We start from the raw sequence: 22,200 nt of genomic DNA, 5'->3' as shown, positions 1-22,200 counted from the left end.
CTAGAGCCACAGAAGAGAGGCCTCTGGTCAAGAGTTCCAATTGTGGAAGGACCCAGCCACTACTAGGTCATCAGTCCCAAACAGAGAAGGAAAGTAGAAAACATATCCTACCTCTTTCCTCCTGCTTCCAGTCTCCTTTTCGAAGTGTCCAAACACAAATGGAAACAAAACGAGCTGTGGTGAGCCCAGGTGATACTCTCCAAAAAGATCTGCCTCTAGAGGCATAGAACAGGGCAGGGGAGGAAGAGTGGATTATGAGGAAAGGCAAACAGAAAACCCAAATGGTCTGCCTGTTTTGCCACTCAGCAATTATTCTTGCCATTGATCAGGTGAAGAGAAGCTCATCCCCTACACATGAGAATCAGAAGCCTACCAACCACTATACTGCTTTGAGGTGATGTCAATTTGGGTATACTTTGACCTAGAAACTAAATTGTAATATTTGTCTCCACCAGCACTCTTGACACAAGGTAACAAGGAAAGAAGGGCAAGGAAGAAATGATCAACATTTTACATGTCTGTCTGTCTCAACAGCTTGTTGCAAGGCTAAAATGGATAATTATAACTTCCTACTTCATTTATGTTTCCCTTGCCCTGTGCGGTTCCTTTGTAGATCAGGAATTTTTTGCCTGGTGTGGTGATACAACATTTAATTTCTGCATGTTCTGAAATTTAAGTGGTCTCGACCTTATCAAGTTCCTGCAGTTATTTAATGACCATTAGTACTGCACATGGGAGTATTCAGATATGCCCAGTGAATCTCTGGTCATCGTGCAGAGTTCTCCTTGCCCTGATTGTATAGCTGCAACCCAATTTCTCCTTGATAATTGGGATCAGTTATCCCAATTCCATCACAGTGAGAAACCAAAATGATGAAGGGGGCAGATCCAGCTTCCAATTCAATAGAACCACAGCTGAGTCCTGTAGTAGAAACATTCCTTTCTTTTGAACTAGGACTTCCAAACATGGTCAAAGTTTGTAGAAATGGTGTGCTGGACATTTTCCATTTGTCCCAGCAGTCTTTGTGCCTAGGAGGCTGACCTCTAAAAACTGCATGAGCCTGGTTTCCTCATCTTTGGCTTCGGGGTAGATCCAGCTAATGGAAGACCTCAGCAGGATATCGGAGCATGAGAGGACACAGACGGGCCTTTCTTTTCCACTCTGTCCTCAATTGGAGCTGAGGGTGTGGCAGTGGCTCCAACGACAGAATCTCACCCTGCTGGGCTAATGGTCAGTACTGACTGCCTTCCTCTGCTGAACAGCATAGCTTCTGTTGGGTAGCCCTCACCTACAGCCACACCTGTGGCTCTTGCCTGGTTTTAGTAACTGTTCCACCCCTCTGGCCCCTTCTGCTCCCAACTATTGCTGGTTATGGCTTGTTATTGAATACAAACTATGTGCCAGACACTGTGAGAATTGCCTAAATACATTATGTCATTTAGTCCTCACAGTCCAATAAGTTCGAAGGTTTTTAGTCCTATTGTAGAGATAATATAGTTTTAGAGATTTATAGAAGCGACAGTGACAGAGTTTGACATAGAATCCAGGGGTCCCTATGCTAGGGTCTCTGCACTCAAATACTATTCCCTGCTTCTTTTATCAGTTGATATCCTGCCTTAAAGAATCGAGGTTCCATATGGCTTTGCTCCTGTGGCACCAAGGATACCTTGACAACACACCCACTCCCACAGTTGGGAACATGAATGCTGGTAAGATTTCCCCATCCAGCCATTCAACAAACAGCATCTGGAATGTAGGACCCAAGCTCCAGAATACTAAGGGTCAGTGCTGACAGCATTAAGGCAAGCCTAGGTAGGAGGTTGGTTTGGTGCTTACTCACAGGGAACAGGGAGCTTTGTGTCTATTATTTTTTGTGTCTATTATTATTTGTGTCTATTATTGTGCAGTACCATACTATTGTGCAGTGACAGGATAGACAGCCCAGAAATAAACCCCACATTTATATGGCCAATTAATCCACAAAGGAGGCAAGAAAATACAATGGGGAAATCAAGTCTCTTCAACAAATGTAGCTAGGACAGCTACATGCAAAAAAATGAAACCGGGCTACTTTCTTACACCATACACAAAGATAAACTCAAAATGGATTGTAGACCTAAATGTGAGAGATTTGAACTAGGACTACCTCCCATATGGTTTTATGAAACCATAAAACTCCTAGAAGAAAACATAGACAGTGATTTGTTTGACATTGGCCTTAACAAGGGAAATAAAAGAAAACAAACTACTGGGACTACTCCAAAGTAAAAAGCTTTTGCATGGCAAAGGAAATCATCAGCAAAATAAAAAGGCAACCTACTGAATGGGAGAAGATATTTGCAAATGATATATCTGATAAGGAATTAATATTCAAAATATAAAAAGAATGTATACAACTCAAAGCCAAAAGACACAAACAGTCCAATTCAAAAACGGGCAGATGACCTGAACAGACATTTTTCCAAAGCAGACATACGGATGACCAACAGACATGTGAAAAGACACTCAACATCACTAATCAAGGGAAATCAAAACCATGAAAATCAAAACCACAATGAGATTTGTGGCTAGAATCAAAAACAAAAGAAGTAAGTGTTTGCAAGAATGTGGAGAAAAAGGAATTCTCATGCACTGTTGGTGGGAATGCAAACTGGTATAGCCACTGTGGAAAACAGTATGCAGGTTCCTCAAAAAATTAAAAGCTGAATTACCATATGATCCAGTAATTACACTATTGGGTATTAACCCAAAGAAAATAAAAACACTGATTCAAAAAGATATATTCACCCCTATGTTTACTGCAGCATTATTTACAATAGCCAAGATACGAAAGCAACCCAAGTATCCATTGACAGATGAATGGACAAAAAGATGTGGTACACACACACACACACACACACACACACACACACTGGAATATTACTCATCCATAATGAGATTGTGCGATTTGTAACAGTGTGGATGGAGGTAGAAGGTAATATGCTAAGTGAGACAGGTCAAAGACAAATATCATATGATTTTACTTATATGTGGAATCTAAAAAACAAAACAAATGAATACACGAACAAAAGTAAAAACAGACCCATAAGTAGAGAAGAAACCAATGGTTGCCAGATGGGGGGGGGGGGGGTAAGGGGATGGGCAAAATGGGTGAAGGGGAGAGGGAGACACAGGCTCCCAGTTATGGGATGAGGAGAAGTCACGCGGATGAAAGGGACAGCCTAGGGAATATAGTCAATGGTATTGTAATCCGGTTGTATGGGGCAGATGGCGGCTCCATTTGTGGGGAGCACAGTATATAGACTTGTCAATCACGAAATACACCTGAATGTAATGTAACATTGTGTGTCAACTATACTTAAATTTTAAAAAAATGCAACTGTGGATCATATGTTTTTTTTTTTTTTTTTTAATTTTTTTTTTCAACGTTTTTTATTTATTTTTGGGACAGAGAGAGACAGAGCATGAACGGGGGAGGGGCAGAGAGAGAGGGAGACACAGAACCGGAAACAGGCTCCAGGCTCCGAGCCATCAGCCCAGAGCCTGACGCGGGGCTCGAACTCACGGACCGCGAGATCGTGACCTGGCTGAAGTCGGACGCTTAACCGACTGCGCCACCCAGGCGCCCCTGTGGATCATATGTTTAAGTGACAACCTCTCATCAGACACATTCTTTTCTGGAAAACAGACCCAACTGTGTGGTTGACACCGCTCCTGGAGAGTAACAATGAGATGGCTCCTTAAACTCTTTAGAAGCTCAGCTGGGCGCGGGAGCAGGGATTTCTCTCATACATGGGTCACTTACAAACCTCACTGAGGCCTCTTCGTCCCCTCAAAACCTGACAGCTGAGCCGCTGTTGGTTTGAATTTGCCTCTTTGATCTCGCCATTCTCTCCCGGGCACCTGGCGGGACACAGTACACTAGGCCTCGGGCAGGAGAGGGGCGTCTTTCAGGAAGCCAAGGGCTGCGCTGATTGGCTAAGCCTTGGAATCACTGTCAAGGCCGTCCAATCCCGAGGCTCCGCCCTCCGAGTCCCGGTCAAGTCTCGGTGGAGGGGATTCCGGGCCTGGAGGCCTCCGCTGCGGTTACCGTCCGCACCTCGGCCGCCGCCTGCTGCCCAGTGAGTGAGCGCCGGGCCCGCGGGACTGGCCGAAGGCTGATGGGGAGGGGGGAGTCCGCGCGGCCGCCTCTGCCGGCGACGAGCTCCGGGGTCCCGGGCTTGCCGGGCAGCGCGGGGCGCCCGCTCCTCGGGGGCACCCCTAGTTGGCTCTCCTCTCGTCCTCCCGGGTGCTGACCGCTTATCCCCAACCTCGTTTCGAAAGAGCGGGCTCTCCTCGCAAGGAACCCTGGCTTCTCCAGAATCGATGTAATCGAGCTGGGAAAGGAGGCAGAGCATTATCCGCGGAAAGCCGCATACCACTGCAGGAAATACCCAAGTTACGGCATTTGGGCCCAGGGAGCGCGGGTGGAGTTACCATAGGGAAAACCTCCCGGAAGCTGTGGGTTCTGAGCTGGAATTCGCGGGGGGGGGGGGGGGGGGGGGGGGGGAGTGACCTAATTTGACAGGGATGCAAAAACGTACAGGAAATTATTGTAATGTGCCACTAGTCTTAAATGTAGGTAATGTACCATTTGATCAGGAAATGAATCAGCACAGACATTTGGATAACAGGTCATGCATGGGTCATGAATCTTTCTTTCTCTTTTTCTTTCTCTTTCTTTCTTTCTCTTTTTTCTTCCTTCCTTCCTATCTTCCTTCCTTCCTTCCTTCCTTCCTTCCTTCCTATCTTCCTTCCTTCCTTCCTTCCTTCCTTCCTTCCTTCCTTCCTTCCTTCCTTCCTTCCTTCCTTCCTTTCGTAAAATCAAATCATAGTTCCCAGGGGTGACAGGAGTAGGGCTGCCCGGAACTTGCAGCCCCTACCTATTCTCCTCAGATATACCTCTTCCCATCTTAAACGATGGCATAGCTGAGGGCCTGAGGCATTGAAGAGCCCTTTCTAAGGTCTCAGGAGTAATCAAAGGAAAAATGAAGGCAGAAGGGACCCGAATCAGCATTCTCAGCCCCTTGAGACACACTGGTATCTAAGCTGTAAGTAGTAAGACATTTGTCACCAGTGATAAAGTTGTAATTTTTGAAAGACACCTTATTCAATTTGGTGAATTCAAAATTATCCCTATTGCAAGATCACTCTTGCTTATTTTCTGATAAATATTTTGTGAATGGGAGAAAGCTGAAAGTATTCTGGACACCTTAAGGAACCGCTTAGATTTTGGACAATGCCTTTGTTAGGGTGGGGCCGGAGGGGAAGGTTGAAGATACTGAACTCTGGGACATAGTTCACAAGGTGTGGTACACTTATTTTCAGGTGTGGGTTCCCTTGGGGACCACAGGGAACTTCTTCATCCTGATTGGATGGGAGCAAGACCCTTGGGAGCAAGACCAAGAAACTGAGGCCCAGGAACAGGTAAGTCTATACCCTAACCTTCCAGATAGTTTCTCCTCCCTAGATGGCTGATGTGAGCACTGTCTCTCCACTTCAGGAGAGATCCCACCCCCTTCTCAACAGGGGCACTGCAAGAGACACAGTTCTATAATTTACAGGGTGAGAGTGTGTGTGTAGGAATGGGATTAGAGGACAGCCGTTTTCTTCATAAATGTTTGTAACATATGTAAAAATTCAATCATCTACTCCTATGTGCAGGAAAAAAAAAAAAAGAATGGCAAGTGACCTAAGCTTGATTTCTTTTGTATCACTCATGTTCTATGCAAACATTTATGGGAAAAAAACATCATGGGGACTTCCAAGATGGATAATATATTGCTACTTCCTTCAAGGAAGTTCTGGCCTGCTGTTGCAGACAACTGACTCGGGGTGCCAAAGTTCAGAAAAAGGAAAGAACTTCTGTTACATCTCCCTACCCTCAGTGGGTGGCCTCTAACTCTCTGGACAGGGGACGGAGTGGGGCTGTGGCAGAGGGGAAGAGAAACCTCATGACCTGCCTCTTCTCTCCAGTGAGTTGTTCAGCCTCCTATGCCCAGTACTGAGGCTGACTCTGGCTCTGAGGTCCCTGTAAATCAAGAATGCATCTTTGGCAAGAATACAGGGAAGTCACTGAAGTCTGGCTTGGAGTGCCCACTCGCCTGGAACCTAGTTAGCAAGGATAACTATTCTACCACCTGGCACAAAATTCCCTCCCTCCCCCATCATCTTCTCCCCAGCTAGCCAGAACCCACTATTTCATGATAAGGCTGTGAAAAACATAAGCTCTGCTGGGTTTCCTACAGAAGAGTGTGGGTCCATTGGAAAGCACTGAGGCTGGTCGGTCCGACATGAGGTTCACAACCTGCTTGGTAGCCTACCAAAGAGAATCAGCACTGTTATTGAGGGGAGAGCGGTGGTAGCTCCCCTAAGTTTTTTTAATCTTCTGAAAGTAAAATTAATAATAAACCGAAGGCCTTCTGTACCTACCCAATTGGATTAAGAACAAAAAACTGAAATTTTGGCTCCCTAGAAGTGATAGAGCACTTAAGAACTTCCTAAGCATGATAAATAAGATAGGCAATACCATGTATTCATTTAAAAATTGTTTTTCCCAGGACATTTAAGTGTCATTATGGTCTTCCCCTCTTGAGACCTTCAGTAGAAGCTGAAGAGAAGAAAGGTGAAGCCAGAAGAGGATGGCCAAGGGATATCACCAGTGGCTGACACAATAGGGGTATATAGGAGAGGGCCAGGGATCACAGGAAGAGTGTTGACATAGTGACCTGGAAACACCTAAAACTTCCTAAACACAAATGCAAGGAGCACAGAGAAATCTGTCTTCAAGGTGTCCTCAATGCATCTTCTGAATCATCCCTTCTCAGAAGCAAAGTTTCTGTCATCCAGTTGTATAGAAGGCCTATACAACTGTCCCTCACAGAAGAGAGAGTGATCTTTTATTTTGTTTGTTTTTAAGTATCCAGTTCTTCAAGATTTACAGTGGGAAGCAAAATCAGGAAACATGGAGCTGTATACCTATAGAGAAGGAGGAGATTCTGAAATCATCTTCGTTCAGTCAGCTGGTCATAGGCTAGCAAATGTTGGCCATGCTGGTTAAGTTTGCCCAAGATCAGACAGCTACTTAGAAGAAAGGACTGTAATCCACACTGTGTTCCTAGCTCAGAATTTGATTTTTTTTTTTTTTTTTTTTACATTTTTATATGGTATCTGGTATCTGGTATTTGTTATATGGGCAGTCCAAAGCATCCTATATGAGGATACATGTAGAATATATCATTTTAAGCCTCATTGCTTTTTTACATTTTAGGTGAAGATGGGGTTTATATTCTCAAAATCTATGAATGAAAACATGAAAAACCAACAGGAGTTTATGCTTATGAATGCTCGACTCCAGGTACATTTTCAAATAATTAAGTTTTTATGTTGTTACAGTGGTTAAAGTTTCTATGACAGGGGCGCCTGGGTGGCGCCGTCGGTTGAGCGTCCGACTTCAGCCAGGTCACGATCTCGCGGTCCGTGAGTTCGAGCCCCGCATCAGGCTGATGGCTCGGAGCCTGGAGCCTGTTTCCGATTCTGTGTCTCCCTCTCTCTCTGCCCCTCCCCCGTTCACGCTCTGTCTCTCTCTGTCCCAAAAATTAAAAAAAAACGTTGAAAAAAAAAAAAAGTTTCTATGACATACTCCAGCAGTATTGTTCTCTTTGGCCCCAAAAGGTAAAATGCTCTTGGGCCTCTATCCTCGGAGCCAAGATGAAATGGATTACTAATTATCTGGTAAATGGGCGTGTTTAAATCTCCAATCTAGATCCTAGTATAAAAATTTCCATACCAAAGGAAGACGTAACTGCTTAGAGTGTAGGGGAGGTAGAATGATGCCCCTCTCCTCACCAAATATGTGCATCCTAACCTCCTGTGGATATGTTGCCTTACATGGCAAAAGAGACTTTGAAATGTGATTAAGTTAAGGAGTTTGAGCTAAGGAAGCTCCTGGGTTATCCTGGATTATCTGGATGGGCCCAATGTAATCACAATGGTCCTTATAAGGGGTACAGATGGGGCGCCTGGGTGGCTCAGTCGGTTAAGCGTCCGACTTCAGCTCAGGTCATGATCTCGCGGTCCGTGAGTTCGAGCCCTGCATTGGTCTCTGTGCTGACTGCTCAGAGCCTGGAGCCTGTTTCGGATTCTGTGTCTCCCTCTCTCTCTGACCCTCCCCCATTCATGCTCTGTCTCTCTGTGTCTCAAAAATAAATAAACGTTAAAAAAAAAAAAATAAGGGGTAGAGAGAGGACAGAGGATCAAAGTCAGAGAGAAAAAAAAAGATTTGAAGATACTACACTGCTGGCTTTGAAGATAGAGTGAAGGGCCAAAGAAGGAATTCAGGTAGCCTCTAGAAGCTGGAGAAAGCAAGGATGTGGATTCTTTCCTAGAGCCCAGAAGGAACACAGCCCGCTTAGGATTTCTGACTCCAGAACTATAAGATAATAAATTTATGCTGTTTTAAGCTTCAAGTATAATTTGTTATAGCAACAATAGGAAATTAATACACACTGTGAAAACTTGACACTGGATTTAGACATAGGCTGATAGCAAAGTAGAAGTAGCAAAGTAGAAGATTGTCTAATTGCCTGATACTGTCTAACTGCCTAAGTGTCAGGAAGTATTATGAAACGTTGTAAAGGTTTGACTGAAATTATTTTCCTAAGGTTTCAGACAAAGATCTCTTGGCTTCTGGGGTTCATTATGGCCCTGGGGATAGAAGGTCCTACTGTGAGGCAGTATGGTGAGTGGTTAAAAGTGAGGACTAAAGACAGACCAGCTAGGTTTGAATCCCATCTCTACCCCTAACTGTATGACTTGTGCCTCAGCCTCCTGGTTTATAAACTGGAGGTAACAGTATCCCCTTCACAAGGTTGCTTTGAGGATAATGATGGTCGTGTAAAGAGAGTATATAGGACAATGTCTCAAGTCCTCAGAACAGTGTCTTTCACTTTATAAGTATTCATGGTTGCTGCCATGATTGCTATTAAGAGTGTCCTGTGCAGGACAACGATTTCTTTTGGGGGAATGGGACAATTTAAAGAATGGAAACTGAATTTTTGTAACACAGAAAAGTGACCTGGGGAGATTAAACATTAGGCATATGAACCAGCCAAGAATGTCATATGCCCAGAGAGTCTTTTGTCCAAGATCTTTGGAAACTATAGATTTTTACATCCATTCCCTTGAAGTCAGGATATGTGAAGGGTGTGAGATTTTATCCTATTTGCAAGGTAACAAATTAGCCTGTTACTATTTATTGGACGCTGGCAGAATACAGGAGACACTTCCATCAGAGACAGAGGACTTCACTACTCAGAGCACAGTAAGCAGCATGAGCTTGAGGTTGGCATGAGTTTTTCCTGTGCCCCTCAAGTCTCAAGAGGGCATGCAGGTTGGCTTAATTGGATGCTGAGGTGGGTACGATGGGTTCGGGACACAGCGGAGGAACAGTGAGCTATGGAATCTACTACTTCTACCGTGACTGGTTAGCCAGGCTGCTCTTAGGTAAGACTTGTTACTTCATTTCTCAAGGTTTCTCACTGCAAACACAACCCTGAGTAATGGCCCATGTAAAGAACAGTCAGACCCTATATCCTTGGCCTACCCAGCAAAAAGTACAGGAATGGCCCATGCAGTTTGATTCTCCCAACATGTGTTTGGTTAGGATGATTCGTTTTTCTTTGTTGATCAGGATAGACTTTATTATTTATCTTCTAATTTCAAGGAAGGATGATAAAAAGAATGTAGATCAACACTATTAAAGCAGCTTTCCACCTTAAAGCTACTTGAGTTCTGATCTTAACTGGGACAGGCTAGAGAGAAACATAATCTGAAGAAATTTTGGAAGATTAGGTGGGTCCTCAAATATTTCCTGTTTAAAGGAATTCAACTTCTAACATCTTTCTTAGGGTTTAGAGCTATTCTTTTATTGAAAAAAAAAAGTATCACAAAACATTTGATACATTCTAGAGAATATATTTATAAGTTATGAAGCATAATAAAATGAGTACCGATGAACGCATTACTAAATTGAAGAATTTTGTTATCACAATACACCTGAAGCTACCTATAGGTTCCATCCTATATGTTGAGTGAGCCCAAACAGTTAAAGCCGGTCTGGAATTGACCTCATATCCCAGAGCCCCTGGGACTGGGCAGGACTCAGAAAATGTAAGGAATGGGCCACTAGGGTAGAAGATTTCTTGTCTTTGTAAGTTCTTTAAAATATTTTTAAAAATCCCAGTTGAAACATCATATGTACTAATGCCTTTAGCCCATGACAGCATGTCTTTTGGTGCTTTTCCTATTTGATGGCATCTCAATAAAAGGGGTAAAGAGAAGAAATAAAGCAAAACTCTTATTAAAGAAAAGCCCAATGACTAGAATACTTTTCCCAGTTTTTTTTTCTTACTTCTACTTTTTTTTTTTTTTTTGGTAAAAAAGGAGATAAATAATAACTCAATCATTCCATATTATTGGGTGTTTTTTTTTTTCATTCAGGGAAAAGAACAAGAATTAGAGATTCAGCTACATCTCATACCAGTGCCCAGGTTCTTAACTGGCTGTACATTCTACTCACTCAGGGCTTTGGGATATTTAGGTCCCACCCCAGACCAATCAGATCTCTTCCTGGCCAGGCATGCTGTCACTGTTCTAAGCTCTCCAGGAGACTGTAATGCACAGTCTAGTTTGAGGTCTTTGCCCTTTTGCTTTCCATGATGCTACATAATTATAATCAATGATTGGCAGGGATTTAACACAATGCATATTGGAGATGAAACCAAATAGTTTTCAATTTAAGTAAGCTAATCAGGAAATTAAATCAGTCACTGGAGTCTGATTAATAAGAATTTGTAAAAGACTTCAAATCAGAAAGTTTTCTCTTCATTACAACTTTGGTTCAAGTTGAGCTAGAGGGGATTTATACTACTAGTTAGAATGATGTTTTCATATCATCAGCAAACCTCAGTTTCCCATTGCTTTGTTTAGCCTCTCTTACTCATGATGGTGGCTATACTCAAGTAAACGAAGTATCAAAGAAAAATGAATACTTTCTTAAAATGCCATTATATGGCATACCTAAACTAATTTCGTATCACTTGAGTGGCCAGAAAAGCATTTTGATATTATATAACGGAATGGAAACTGAAAACGGAAAGCAGAAAGAATGAGGGAAGATTCCATAAGTCTTTGCTGTGCTCTAGCACTCTGTAAGCAAAGCAGTTATGATCCCTGTAAAGATAAGTCAGGTAGTTTATTCACCGTTTACTGTGTATAGACAACAAACTCAAGATTTAAAAAATACGTGATTGTATGTCTATTGTTAGTTTGGTGTTAAAGAAATGAGGTATAGTTATAAACCAAAAAATACATATTTAATATATATAAAATAATGTGCTGTATGCTAAGCAGGACTCAGAAATGCCTAAGGTATGTGCTCTATATTCAAGGAACTTATCATCTAAATTCAAGGAATTTATCATCAAGGGTGAGTCATGCTGCAAATAACCAGATGTTTGTGTGTATGTATGTGGTAAGCAGAACATTGGCTCCCTAAAGATGTCCACACAGTAGTCTCTAGAACTGTGAATGTATTATTTTGTGGCAAAATGGACCTTGCAGATGTGATTAAGGGAACAGACCTTGAGATGGGAAAATTATCCTTGGTGATCCATGTGGACCCAATCTAAACACACAAATTCTTTTTTTTTTTTTTTTAGTTTTTTAATGGTTATTTTTGATAGCGAGAGAGAGAGAGACAGAGACAGAGAGAGACAGAGAATGAGCAGGGGAAGGGAAGAGAGACAGGGAGATACAGAATCTGAAGAAGGCTCTGGGCTCTGTGCAGACAGCTCAGAGCCTGACGCAGGGCTCGAACGCACGATCTGTGAGATCATGACCTGAGCCAAAGTCAGATGCTCAACCGACCACCCAGGGCTACCCAGGTACCCCTAAACACACAAATTCTTAAAAGTGGAGAGGTGAGGACAAAAGAGAGAGAGAGAGAGAGAGAGAGAGAGAGAGAGAGAGAGAGAGAGAGAAATACCAATGTGGAATTTAAGAAACAAGTGAGCAAAGAAAAAAATAGACAAAAAAATAGACTCTTAACTGTAGAGAACAAACTGAGGGCTACCAGAGGGGAGGCAGGATAGGGAGGAGTGAAATAGGTGAAGGGCATTAAGAGCACACTTACATGAGCAGTGAGGAATGCACAGAACTGTTGAATCACTATAATGACACCTTAAACTAACATAACACTATATATTAACTACACTGGAGTTAAAATTAAAAAGAGAGAGAGAGAGAGAGAGAGAGAGAGAGGGAGAGAGATGTGATGTTGCTGGACTGCAACATGGAGGAAGGGATCCCCCACAAGGAATGCAGGTGGCTTGGAGAAACTGGAAAATGCTAGGAAACAGATTCTCCCCTAGACTCTCGAAAAGGAGATTCTTGCAGACACCTTGATTTTAGCCCATTCACACCTGTGTCAGACATCTGATGTCCAGAAGTATAAGATAGTAATTTGTGTTATTTTAAGCCACTAAGTTTGTAGTAATTTGTCTATATAGCAGCATGGACTCTTGATAGGATTGTTTCTGCAACATAAAATATAATGTATACTCAATACATGCTTTTTCAAATATATAAAAATTAGAGCAGCAATAACTATTATGAGAACTTTCTGAAATTGCTTAAACCCCTATAACTCCCAACAACCTGCCATTCTTATGCCCTCTCATCTGTTTTTTGCTTTTGTTTTGTTTTTTTGAGGTGAAAGCTTCTTGAAATAAGAAGGGTTTAATGTTCTGAGGAAAACAAGAGAGTACAGTGTCTGCTTGGTAGAGAGTCTTGTGGCAACAAGGAGCCCAAAATGTAAAGTAGGGAGTGAAGAGGGAGGAAAGCAGCCAACTCTGTATGTGGAAGGACGAGCAAGTGGGAGATGGTTCCAGAACCAGAAGTGGCCAGGAAGTGCCCTGACTAAAAGATCACCATGTCAACACAAGCTCACCAACTCAGATTTGGAACTCTCTTCAACTTAACCCTCTGAAACTCATTGCTGTCCAGTCCTTATCCCCGTTACCTTTGTCCCTCACTCATGATTATTCTTGAGGTTTATTTTTATTGTGGTAAAACGCAAATAATATAAAATTCATCATTTTATAAAATTTTTAAGTGTTTTTATTTTATTTTTGAGAGACAGAGACAGAGAGAGAGAGAGAACAAGTGGGGGAAGGACAGAGAGAGAGGGAGACAGAACCCAAAGCAGGCTCCAGGCTCTGAGCTGTCAGCACAGAGCCCAACACGGGGCTCGAACCCACGATCCATGAGGTCATAACCTGAGCCAAAGTCCGATGCTTAGCTGACTGAGCCACCCAGGCGCCCCTAAAATTCATCATTTTAAAGTGTACAATTCAGTGACATTTACAATGTTGTGTAACCATCTCTGCTACTGAATTCCATAACATTTTCATCAAAAGGAAACCCCATGCCCATTAAGCAGTCACTCTCCATCACCCCAATCCCTGGCAACCACTAGTCTGCTTTTGTATGAATTGATCTGTTCTGGACATTTCATATAAATGGAATCATGCAATATTATTTTTTTGTCTGGCTTATTTCACTTAACATAATCTTTCCAAGGTCCTTCTATGTTGTAGCACGAGTCAGAGCTTTATTCCTACTTATGGCTAAACAACATTCCACTGTGTAGATACACCACATTTTGTTTATCTGCTCATCAGTTTACAGACATTAATATTTCCACTTTTTGGCTGTTGTGATTAATGCTGCTGTGAAAATTCTTATACAGGTTTCTGTTTGAACATTTGCTTTTCAACTCTTGAGTATATACCTAGGAGTGGAATTTCTAGATCACCTACTTTTATATTTAACTTCTTGAGGAACCACAAAAATGTTTCCCTTGGTGGGTGTACCATTTTACATTCTTACCAAAAGGTATGTGGAGGGGCGCCTGGGTGGCGCAGTCGGTTAAGCGTCCGACTTCAGCCAGGTCACGATCTCGCGGTCCGTGGGTTCGAGCCCCGCGTCGGGCTCTGGGCTGATGGCTCGGAGCCTGGAGCCTGTTTCCGATTCTGTGTCTCCCTCTCTCTCTGCCCCTCCCCCGTTCATGCTCTGTCTCTCTCTGTCCAAAAATAAATAAAAAACGTTGAAAAAAAAATTTAAAAAAAAAAAAAAAAAAAAAAAAAAAAGGTATGTGGCTTACTATTTACCCACTTCCTTGCCCAAACTTGCTATCTTCCTTTTTCTTTTCTTTTCTTTTCTTTTTTTTTTTAATTCTACCCATTCTAATGGGTTTGAAGTTGTTTCTCATTGTGGTTCTGACTTGAAATTTCCTAATAACTAATAACATTTTTTCACAGACTTTTTGGCCATTTATATATCTTCTTTGGAGAAATGTCTATTCTGGTCCTTTGCTCATTTTTAAATTGGGTTGTTTTTGTTTTTGACTCTGCAGGAGTTGCTTATACATGATGGACACTAGATCATCATCAAACAAGATTTGCGAATATTTTCTCCCATTCTTTGGGTTGTCTTCTTACTCTCTTGACAGTGTTCTTTCATGAATACACGTTTTTAATTTTTATGAAATCCAATTTATTTTTTCTTTTGTTGCTTGTACTTTAGGTGTCATATCTGAGAAACCATTGTCAAATCCAAAATCATAAAGATTTGCTTCTGTGTTTTCTTCTAAGAGTTTTATAGTTTTAGCTTTATATTTAGGTTTTTGACCCATTTGGGGTTAGTTTTTTATATGGTGTGAAGTAAGGGTTCAACTTTACTCTTTTGCATGTAGATATCCAGTTAGCAGGAGGCTCATTCTTTATGAACATAAAGAAGTCAGGCACTGCACAGTTAAGATTAGGAGTCACATACTAAATCTGTAACTGACTCAGATGACGAATCTGTTCATCAGGGTTCAGGCTCTCTGAAAAGAGCATCTTGGCCTATTAGTGGTCTTCAAGTACCTGAAGTTCAAGACAGTGACAACCTTCCGGTTTCTTTTTCTACTAAAGTTGAAATGGATAGAAATAAGTTAATTTAACTACATTATGAGGGATTCGGTAAATACATTGAATACATTATTTGACTTTTATTTTTTTTTTAATTTTTTTTTTTCAATGTTTTTTATTTATTTTTGGGACAGAGAGAGACAGAGCATGAACGGGGGAGGGCCAGAGAGAGAGGGAGACACAGAATCGGAAGCAGGCTCCAGGCTCCGAGCCATCGGCCCAGAGCCTGACGCGGGGCTCGAACTCACGGACCGCGAGATCGTGACCTGGCTGAAGTCGGACGCTTAACCGACTGCGCCACCCAGGCGCCCCCATTATTTGACTTTTAAAGAGGTTGCTAAAAATCTTCAGCAAATCTCTTTAAATGTGGGGCAAAATATTAATCACTTAATGGAATCACTTAGAGGAGTTAACGAAAATAGTTATGATTTCCTATATTCTGTCCATATTCAGGAAGGGTAGGAAATGAAAGTGAAATAATGAGGTCATTGATGCCACAGGTACTTATCTCTACAGAGGGAAACAACTAAATGACAAGGGTCAAGCCACCAAGCTTATCTTGTGCTACCTAGCCTTTCCCTGCTGACATTGGGTCCAGGACCCTTCAATCAGTTCTCTAAAGGGGACACAATGGTTTTAGGTTTGTTCACAAACTTAAATGAGATCAATGAATCCAGTTATAGACTGCCAGAAGGCTTTTCTTTTTCTTTGCTTCCCTCAACTATAATTCTGTTTCATAAATCTGATCAGAGTGAATTTTAATTCATTTTTAGTTTTTCATTGCTCGAACAAGGGTGGTCACTTTACTTATTTATTAACTCAGTAAAGCATGTTCTGAACGGCCAATATATTCAGAGTCTGGGACACAAAGCTGTTAATTAAAAAATGGTACTATAGCTTTAATAATTTTGTTTTCTCTATAAATCTTCATAACATGTATTCTTTCTCCCTCTCACCCTACCTTACTCTAAAAATAATTTAATGCAGGCTTGCTGTTAAAATCTTTACACTTCTCATATGTGTCTTGTTTCTACTTCATTTTCTTCCTTAAGATAATTAAGAATGTGGGGCAGCAGGAGGAGGAGAATTTTTAAGAGACAAAAAAAAAATATCCCCTATAAATATCTCTAATAGTTAACATTAGGGTAACAATTCAAAGTGTCATTATTCTTCAATAATCTTACTAAGTACAAAATAATAGTGAAACCACATTTTAATAAATGTTTTAGTTTAAAATAATTTTAGGGGTGCCTGGGTGGCTCAGTTGGTTAAGCATCTGATTTCAGTTTAGGCCATGATCTCATGGTTAGTGAGTTCAAATCCTGAATCGGGCTCTGTGCTAACAGTGCAGAGCCTGCTTGGGATTCTTTCTCCCTCTCCCACTCTCTCTGTTTCTCCCCCACTTGTTCTCTCTCTCTCTCTCTCTCTCTCTCTCTCTCTCTGTCTCTCTGTCTCTCTCTCAAAAAAATATGAATAAACTTTAAAAAATAAATAAATAAGGCGCACCTAGGTGGCTCAGTCAGTTAAGTGTCCGACTTTGGCTCAGGTCATGATCTCACAGTTCGTGGGTTTGAGCCCTGCATTGGGCTCTGTGCTGACAGCTCAGAGCCTGGAGCCTGCTTCAGATTCTGCCTCCCTCTCTCTGCCCATCCTCCACGCATGCTCTGTCTCTCTCTCTCTCTCTCTCTCTTAAAAATAAAGAAACATTGGGGCAGTTGGGCGACTGACTTCAGCTCAGGTCATGATTTCATGGTCCAGTCGATGGGTTTGAGCCCCAAGTCAGGCTCTGTGCTGACAGCTCAGAACCTGGAGCCTGCTTTGCATTCTGTGTCTCCCTCTCTCTCTGCACCTCCCCCACTCGCACTGTCTCTCTCTCTGTCTCAAAAATAAATATTTCTTAAAAATTAAAAAAAAAACATTAAAAAAGAACAAGATTAAAAAAATAAAAATAAATAAATAAAAATTTAGATTTACAGAAAAATTACAAAACTAATACAGAGAGAGTTTATGGATACCCTTCATTTATTAGCTTCCTCTAATATTAACAATTTATAATATCAAAATACAATGATCAAAACCAGGAAATTAACATAAGCACAATAAAATGAACCAAACAACTGATCTTTTTGATATTTCACCAATTTTTCTTCTAATGTCCCTTTTCTGTTCCAGGATCCAATCTAAGATCTCACACTGCATTTAACTGTTGTGTCTCCTTAGTCTCTTCCAATCTGTGACAGTTCCTCATTCCTTCCTTCGCTTTCATGATAAGTATTTTGGATAAGTCCTGGTCAATTATTTAGAAGAATTTATTTTACTTTGGGTTCTTTTAGTGTTTTCTGACAATTAGATTCAGGTTGTGCACTTTTTGCTATTATTCTTAAACCACAGAATGCTATTGTGCCTTTCTCATTGCACCATATCAGAGGATACCTGATGTCAGTATGTCTTATTACTGGTAATGTTAACCTTGATCACTTGGTTAAGGTGGTGCCTAGCAGGTCTCTCCACTGTAAACTTACTATTTTTGGTTTTCTAATTGATAAATACCTTTGGGGAGATACTTTGAGACTCAGTTAATATCTTGCTACTACTCACACTTGTGTCCATTGATCTCCGCACCCATTGGTGGGATCTTACATGCAACAATTATTACTGTAGTATCTGCCTAGTGGTGATTTTTGTATCTTCTTCATTCCATCTGTATTTGTTCACTGGAAAAGCTGTTCCTTCTTCACCCAAATTATTTATAGCAATATGGTCTCATGGACATTTTATCCTATGGGTTATAATCTAGTACCACCATTATTTACTTTATGGCTTAAATTATTGTCTTGGCTATTGGAAATTCCTTCAAGTTGGCTCCTAGGTCCTTTTGACATACCCCAACGTTTTTTGAATATTTTTTTATTTTCTGTGATCAAAAGATAGTCCATATATATTGTCCCTGTCCCAGGTCTGGAATTTAACCACTTAATCAAGGAGTCCTGGTTCCTCTTATTGGAGAATAGTACTTAGAAATCAAGACCTGGACTCTAGATGTGTTTGTTGCTATAGTCATTGTTCCTGGACCTATTCAGCAAAGACATGTACATGTACTAGCCCATGCACATACACTAAACCAGGAGTTCATGCTGATATCTCTGATCAATCCAATATGACGCCTCATTCTAGTCTTTCCCTATCCTCATATGTTCTTTATCAGACAGTGAGAAACCTGGCTGTTATTTTCCATAATATATTCATTTCACTCCTAGTAGACAAGTAAAATAATTCTAAAATTGCCAATATATACCCCGGTGAGAAACAGATTCACTAAGTAAAGTACATTTTTTGTTCTTTTCCCCTTTACAATAAATATCCACTCAAAATACTGTTTTCCTGTGAATTGGGTTAGTTCTTCCTGGGCTCCTTCAGAATGGTTAGGTTATTTATTTGTAATATTTATACTTTATATTCTCCCTATGTCTGGTCAGTTTTAATTAGTTGTAGGGTAGGGGGGTATATAAAACATAACTGTGTTCTACTAGTCAAAGCTATACAGCAAGACACACTCCAAGAAGGGTATCTCCCTCCTCATTCCAGCTAACCTATTCCCACCTCTCTCTTTTATATAGCCCCTTCCCACATTCAACCTATAGGTGCCTAATTTCTCTAGTCTTCAATTATCCTTACTGCACTTCTTTTGCACAATAAACTGATACGTGCGTATTTTCTTTTGTCTCCTTCTTTCTTACATAAAGGGTAGTCTACCAATGATACCCTTTTATACCTTGCCTATACATTTAACAGTATATCACTCCAAAGCTGTTCAGAGGTTTTTCTCATTTTCTTTAATAGTTGCATAGTACTCCATTGTGTGGGCAATATTATTTATTCAAATGATGTATGGGCACTGTATTAGTTTCTTACTGCTGTGACAAATTTGTTGTAGCTTTAAATTTATCCAAACTGGCTTCTATCTCTTACAATGAGACCTATTATGATATAAATACAACAAAATACTACCTGTTTCTACACAGCCTTCCAGCAGGGATTACCTAGAGTGCAAAAGCATTTTTCTGCTAGGTTTCAGTCCTTCCTAAAAAGTTCTTCATTTAAGGGGCGCCTGGGTGGCTGAGTCGGTTAAGCATCTGACTTCAGCTCAGGTCATGATCTCACGGTTTGTGAGCTACAGCCTCGTGTCTGGCTCTGTGCTGACAGCTCAGAGCCTGGAGCCTGCTTCGGATTCTGTGTCTCCCTCTCTTTCTGCTCTTCCCTCACTCATGCTCTGTCTCTCTCCCCTTCAAAAATAAATATACTTTTTAAAAAAAGTTCTTCATTTAATATTTTTAAATGCCTTCTAGATGTTAAGAGCCTTTAAATGTAAAAATAAAAATAGCCTTTCATATGTGAAAATGTTCTATTTAAATACATTTTTTGGTCTTGCTGTTAGCATTCATAAACCACCCAGAGACAGATTCATTTAGAATTACAAAGTATGATTGAAGGTATTATGTTAAAGAATACAGCCCTAGTGCATTTCTTAATAATACATTACCAAGTAAAAAACCCACTTTTGGGGGGAGTTGATGTGTACATGAGGATTTTTTGGGAAAATCAGAACCATGCAAATTAGGAATAAGAAACCACATCTCCATTTGGTCCTTAGTGCCTATTCCAAGAGATGGGCTTCCAAATTATACTGCAGAAGGACAAAGGAAAATGCAGTGTGAGGTAGTGAACAGAGATTATTACACAGAGAAATGTGCACTGTTCTAAAGATGTTCTTGAATATAATGTTTTCCTCTCAACTTCTCCTACATTATGCTCTGCTCCCTGATGCATACTTCTTACTCCCTGACAATCGCTGCCTCTCCTCCTCTTATTCCCTGTCGATCGCTGCCTACGTTATGCTCTGCTCGCTGATCCATACTTTCTTTTATTTTTTATTTTTTAAAATTTACATCCAAATTAGTTAGCATATAGTGAAACAATGATTTCAGGAGTAGATTCCTTAATGCCCCTTACCCATTTAGCCCATCCCCCCTCCCACAATCCCTCTAGTAACTCTCAGTTTGTTCTCCGTATTTATGAGTGTCTTCTGTTTTGTCCGCCTCCCTGTTTTTATATTATTTTTATTTCCCTTCCCTTATGTTCATCTTTTTGTCTCTTAAAGTCCTCATATGAGTGAAGCAATATGATTTTTGTCTTTCTCTGACTGACTAATTTCACTTAGCATAATACCCTCCAGTTCCATCCACGTAGTTGCAAATGGCAAGATTTCATTCTTTTTTTTTTTAATTTTTTTTAATGTTTATTTATTTTTGAGACAGAGAGAGACAGAGCATGAACAGGGGAGGGTCAGAGAGAGGGAGACACAGAATCTGAAACAGGCTCCAGGCTCTGAGCTGTCAGTACAGAGCCCGATGCGGGGCTCGAACTCATGGACTGCGAAATCATGACCTGAGCCGAAGTCGGCCGCTTAACCGACTGAGCCACCCAGGTGCCCTGATTTCATTCTTTTTGATTGCCGAGTAATACTCCATTGTATATATATACCACATTTTCTTTATCCACTCATCCATCGGTGGACATTTGGGCTCTTTCCATACTTTGGCTATTGTTAATAGTGCTGCTATAAACATGGGGGTGCATGTGTCCCTTCGAAACAGCACACCTGTATCCTGTGGATAAATGCCTAGTAGTGCAATTGCTGGGTTGTAGGGTAGTTCTATTTTTAGTTTTTTGAGGAACCTCCATACTGTTTTCCAGAGTGGCTGCACCAGCTTGCATTCCCATCTGTTCCATACTTTCTTACTCCCTGATAATCGCTGCCTATGTTATGCTCTGCTCCCTTATCCATACTTTCTTATTCCCTGATGACCGCTGCCTACGTTATGCTCTGCTCCCTGATTCATATGGTCTTACTCCCTGATGATCACTTCCCTTATTTCCTAATGAAATTGCTTCATGTTTCTGTGGAGGTACCTATAGAGACATGGTCAGAACTGTGGAGGTATCTACAGGGACACGGTTAGAACTGTTGAGGTACCTACAGAGACATGGTTGAACTGTGGATGCATCTACAGAGACACGGTCAGAACTGCTGACCAAGCTTTCAATGACTTCTGGATTAAGTAACTGACTGTGAAGCTCTCTTGCCAATTATTGGAAACAAATTCATATCATGCCTCAGAGTAATGATCACCTAGTCAAGGTAAGATTCATTTCTTCAGACACATGTTTTTATAGCTTACATAATTAATTTCACCCAAGCCTTAATAAAAGTCTGTCCTCTGCCCCTGATCTCTGCCCTCGGAACCAGCAACACATCAGAATGTGGTTTGCAAAGAGTTCAACCTTAGGCTCTATCTCAGGCAAAAAGGGAGTTGATTAAAAAAACAGGCATGTTTAAGTCAGTGTTAGAGGGAAGTGATAGTGAATTTTGTTTGCAGCATCTAATGTGTGGTTCTTTTTTGTAAATGGAAAGTTACTTTAAAAAAACTCCTTATGAAAGAGTCCTCATATTGGGAAGTTTCATTCAATTATATTATTTCCAATTATTTTCCCCTCTTCCTTCATTTCCTTACATCTGTACCATTCATTTTTTTCCCTCAATGACTATGTTGAAAACCTCATAAATATATTTTGCCTCCTCTACTTTCTCTCCACCTTCCCTTCCCAACTGATCAGCAAGTAAATGTGGATCGCAAGTTCTTACTTCCCAAGAATTTAATAAACCTCAGCCACTACATCAAAAATTCTAGATTAGGCCTTTCAAAATTTTTGAAAAATTGACTTAACAAAGATAAATATAATTAATGTTCACAGTTCTTAAGAAAGGGATATATGTGGGGCGCCTGGGTGGCTCAGTTGGTTAAGCGTCCAACGTCGGCTCAGGTCATGATCTCGCGGTTCGTGCGTTCGGGCCCCGCATCAGGATCCATGCTCACAGCTCAGGGCCTGGAGCCTGCTTCAGATTCTGTGTCTCCCTCTCTTTCTACCCTTCCCCTGCTTGTGCTCTCTCTCTCTACCTCTCAAGAATAACATTAAACATAATAGTAATAAACATTAAAATAATAATAAAACATTAAAAAAATAATAATAATTGCCAATTTTTACCGAGTGCTTGTTAAATGCCAGCCAC

The 22,200-nt window shown here is 41.0% G+C and overlaps 1 protein-coding gene across 2 annotated transcripts in view; it reads left to right on the top strand.

Moving 5' to 3' along the window:
• The first annotated feature begins 4,020 nt into the window (after positions 1 to 4,020).
• The window catches only part of PLGRKT (plasminogen receptor with a C-terminal lysine), a 43,934-nt gene continuing 25,754 nt past the window's right edge, over positions 4,021 to 22,200 (top strand). Inside the window, exons 1-3 of one of the 2 annotated variants that reach the window (XM_058695851.1) lie at positions 4,021 to 4,121; positions 5,368 to 5,466; positions 7,310 to 7,396. In XM_058695851.1, coding sequence (XP_058551834.1) covers positions 7,316 to 7,396 — 81 coding nt within the window. In that variant the 5' untranslated portion in view covers positions 4,021 to 4,121; positions 5,368 to 5,466; positions 7,310 to 7,315. Of the gene's footprint in view, positions 4,126 to 5,367; positions 5,467 to 7,309; positions 7,397 to 22,200 lie in introns of both variants that reach the window. The other variant, XM_058695852.1, reaches the window with a different exon arrangement.

The sequence above is a fragment of the Neofelis nebulosa genome, chromosome 12 (assembly GCF_028018385.1).
Source record: "Neofelis nebulosa isolate mNeoNeb1 chromosome 12, mNeoNeb1.pri, whole genome shotgun sequence".
Taxonomy (NCBI): domain Eukaryota; kingdom Metazoa; phylum Chordata; class Mammalia; order Carnivora; family Felidae; genus Neofelis; species Neofelis nebulosa.
This window is presented reverse-complemented; position numbering and strand designations above follow the sequence as displayed.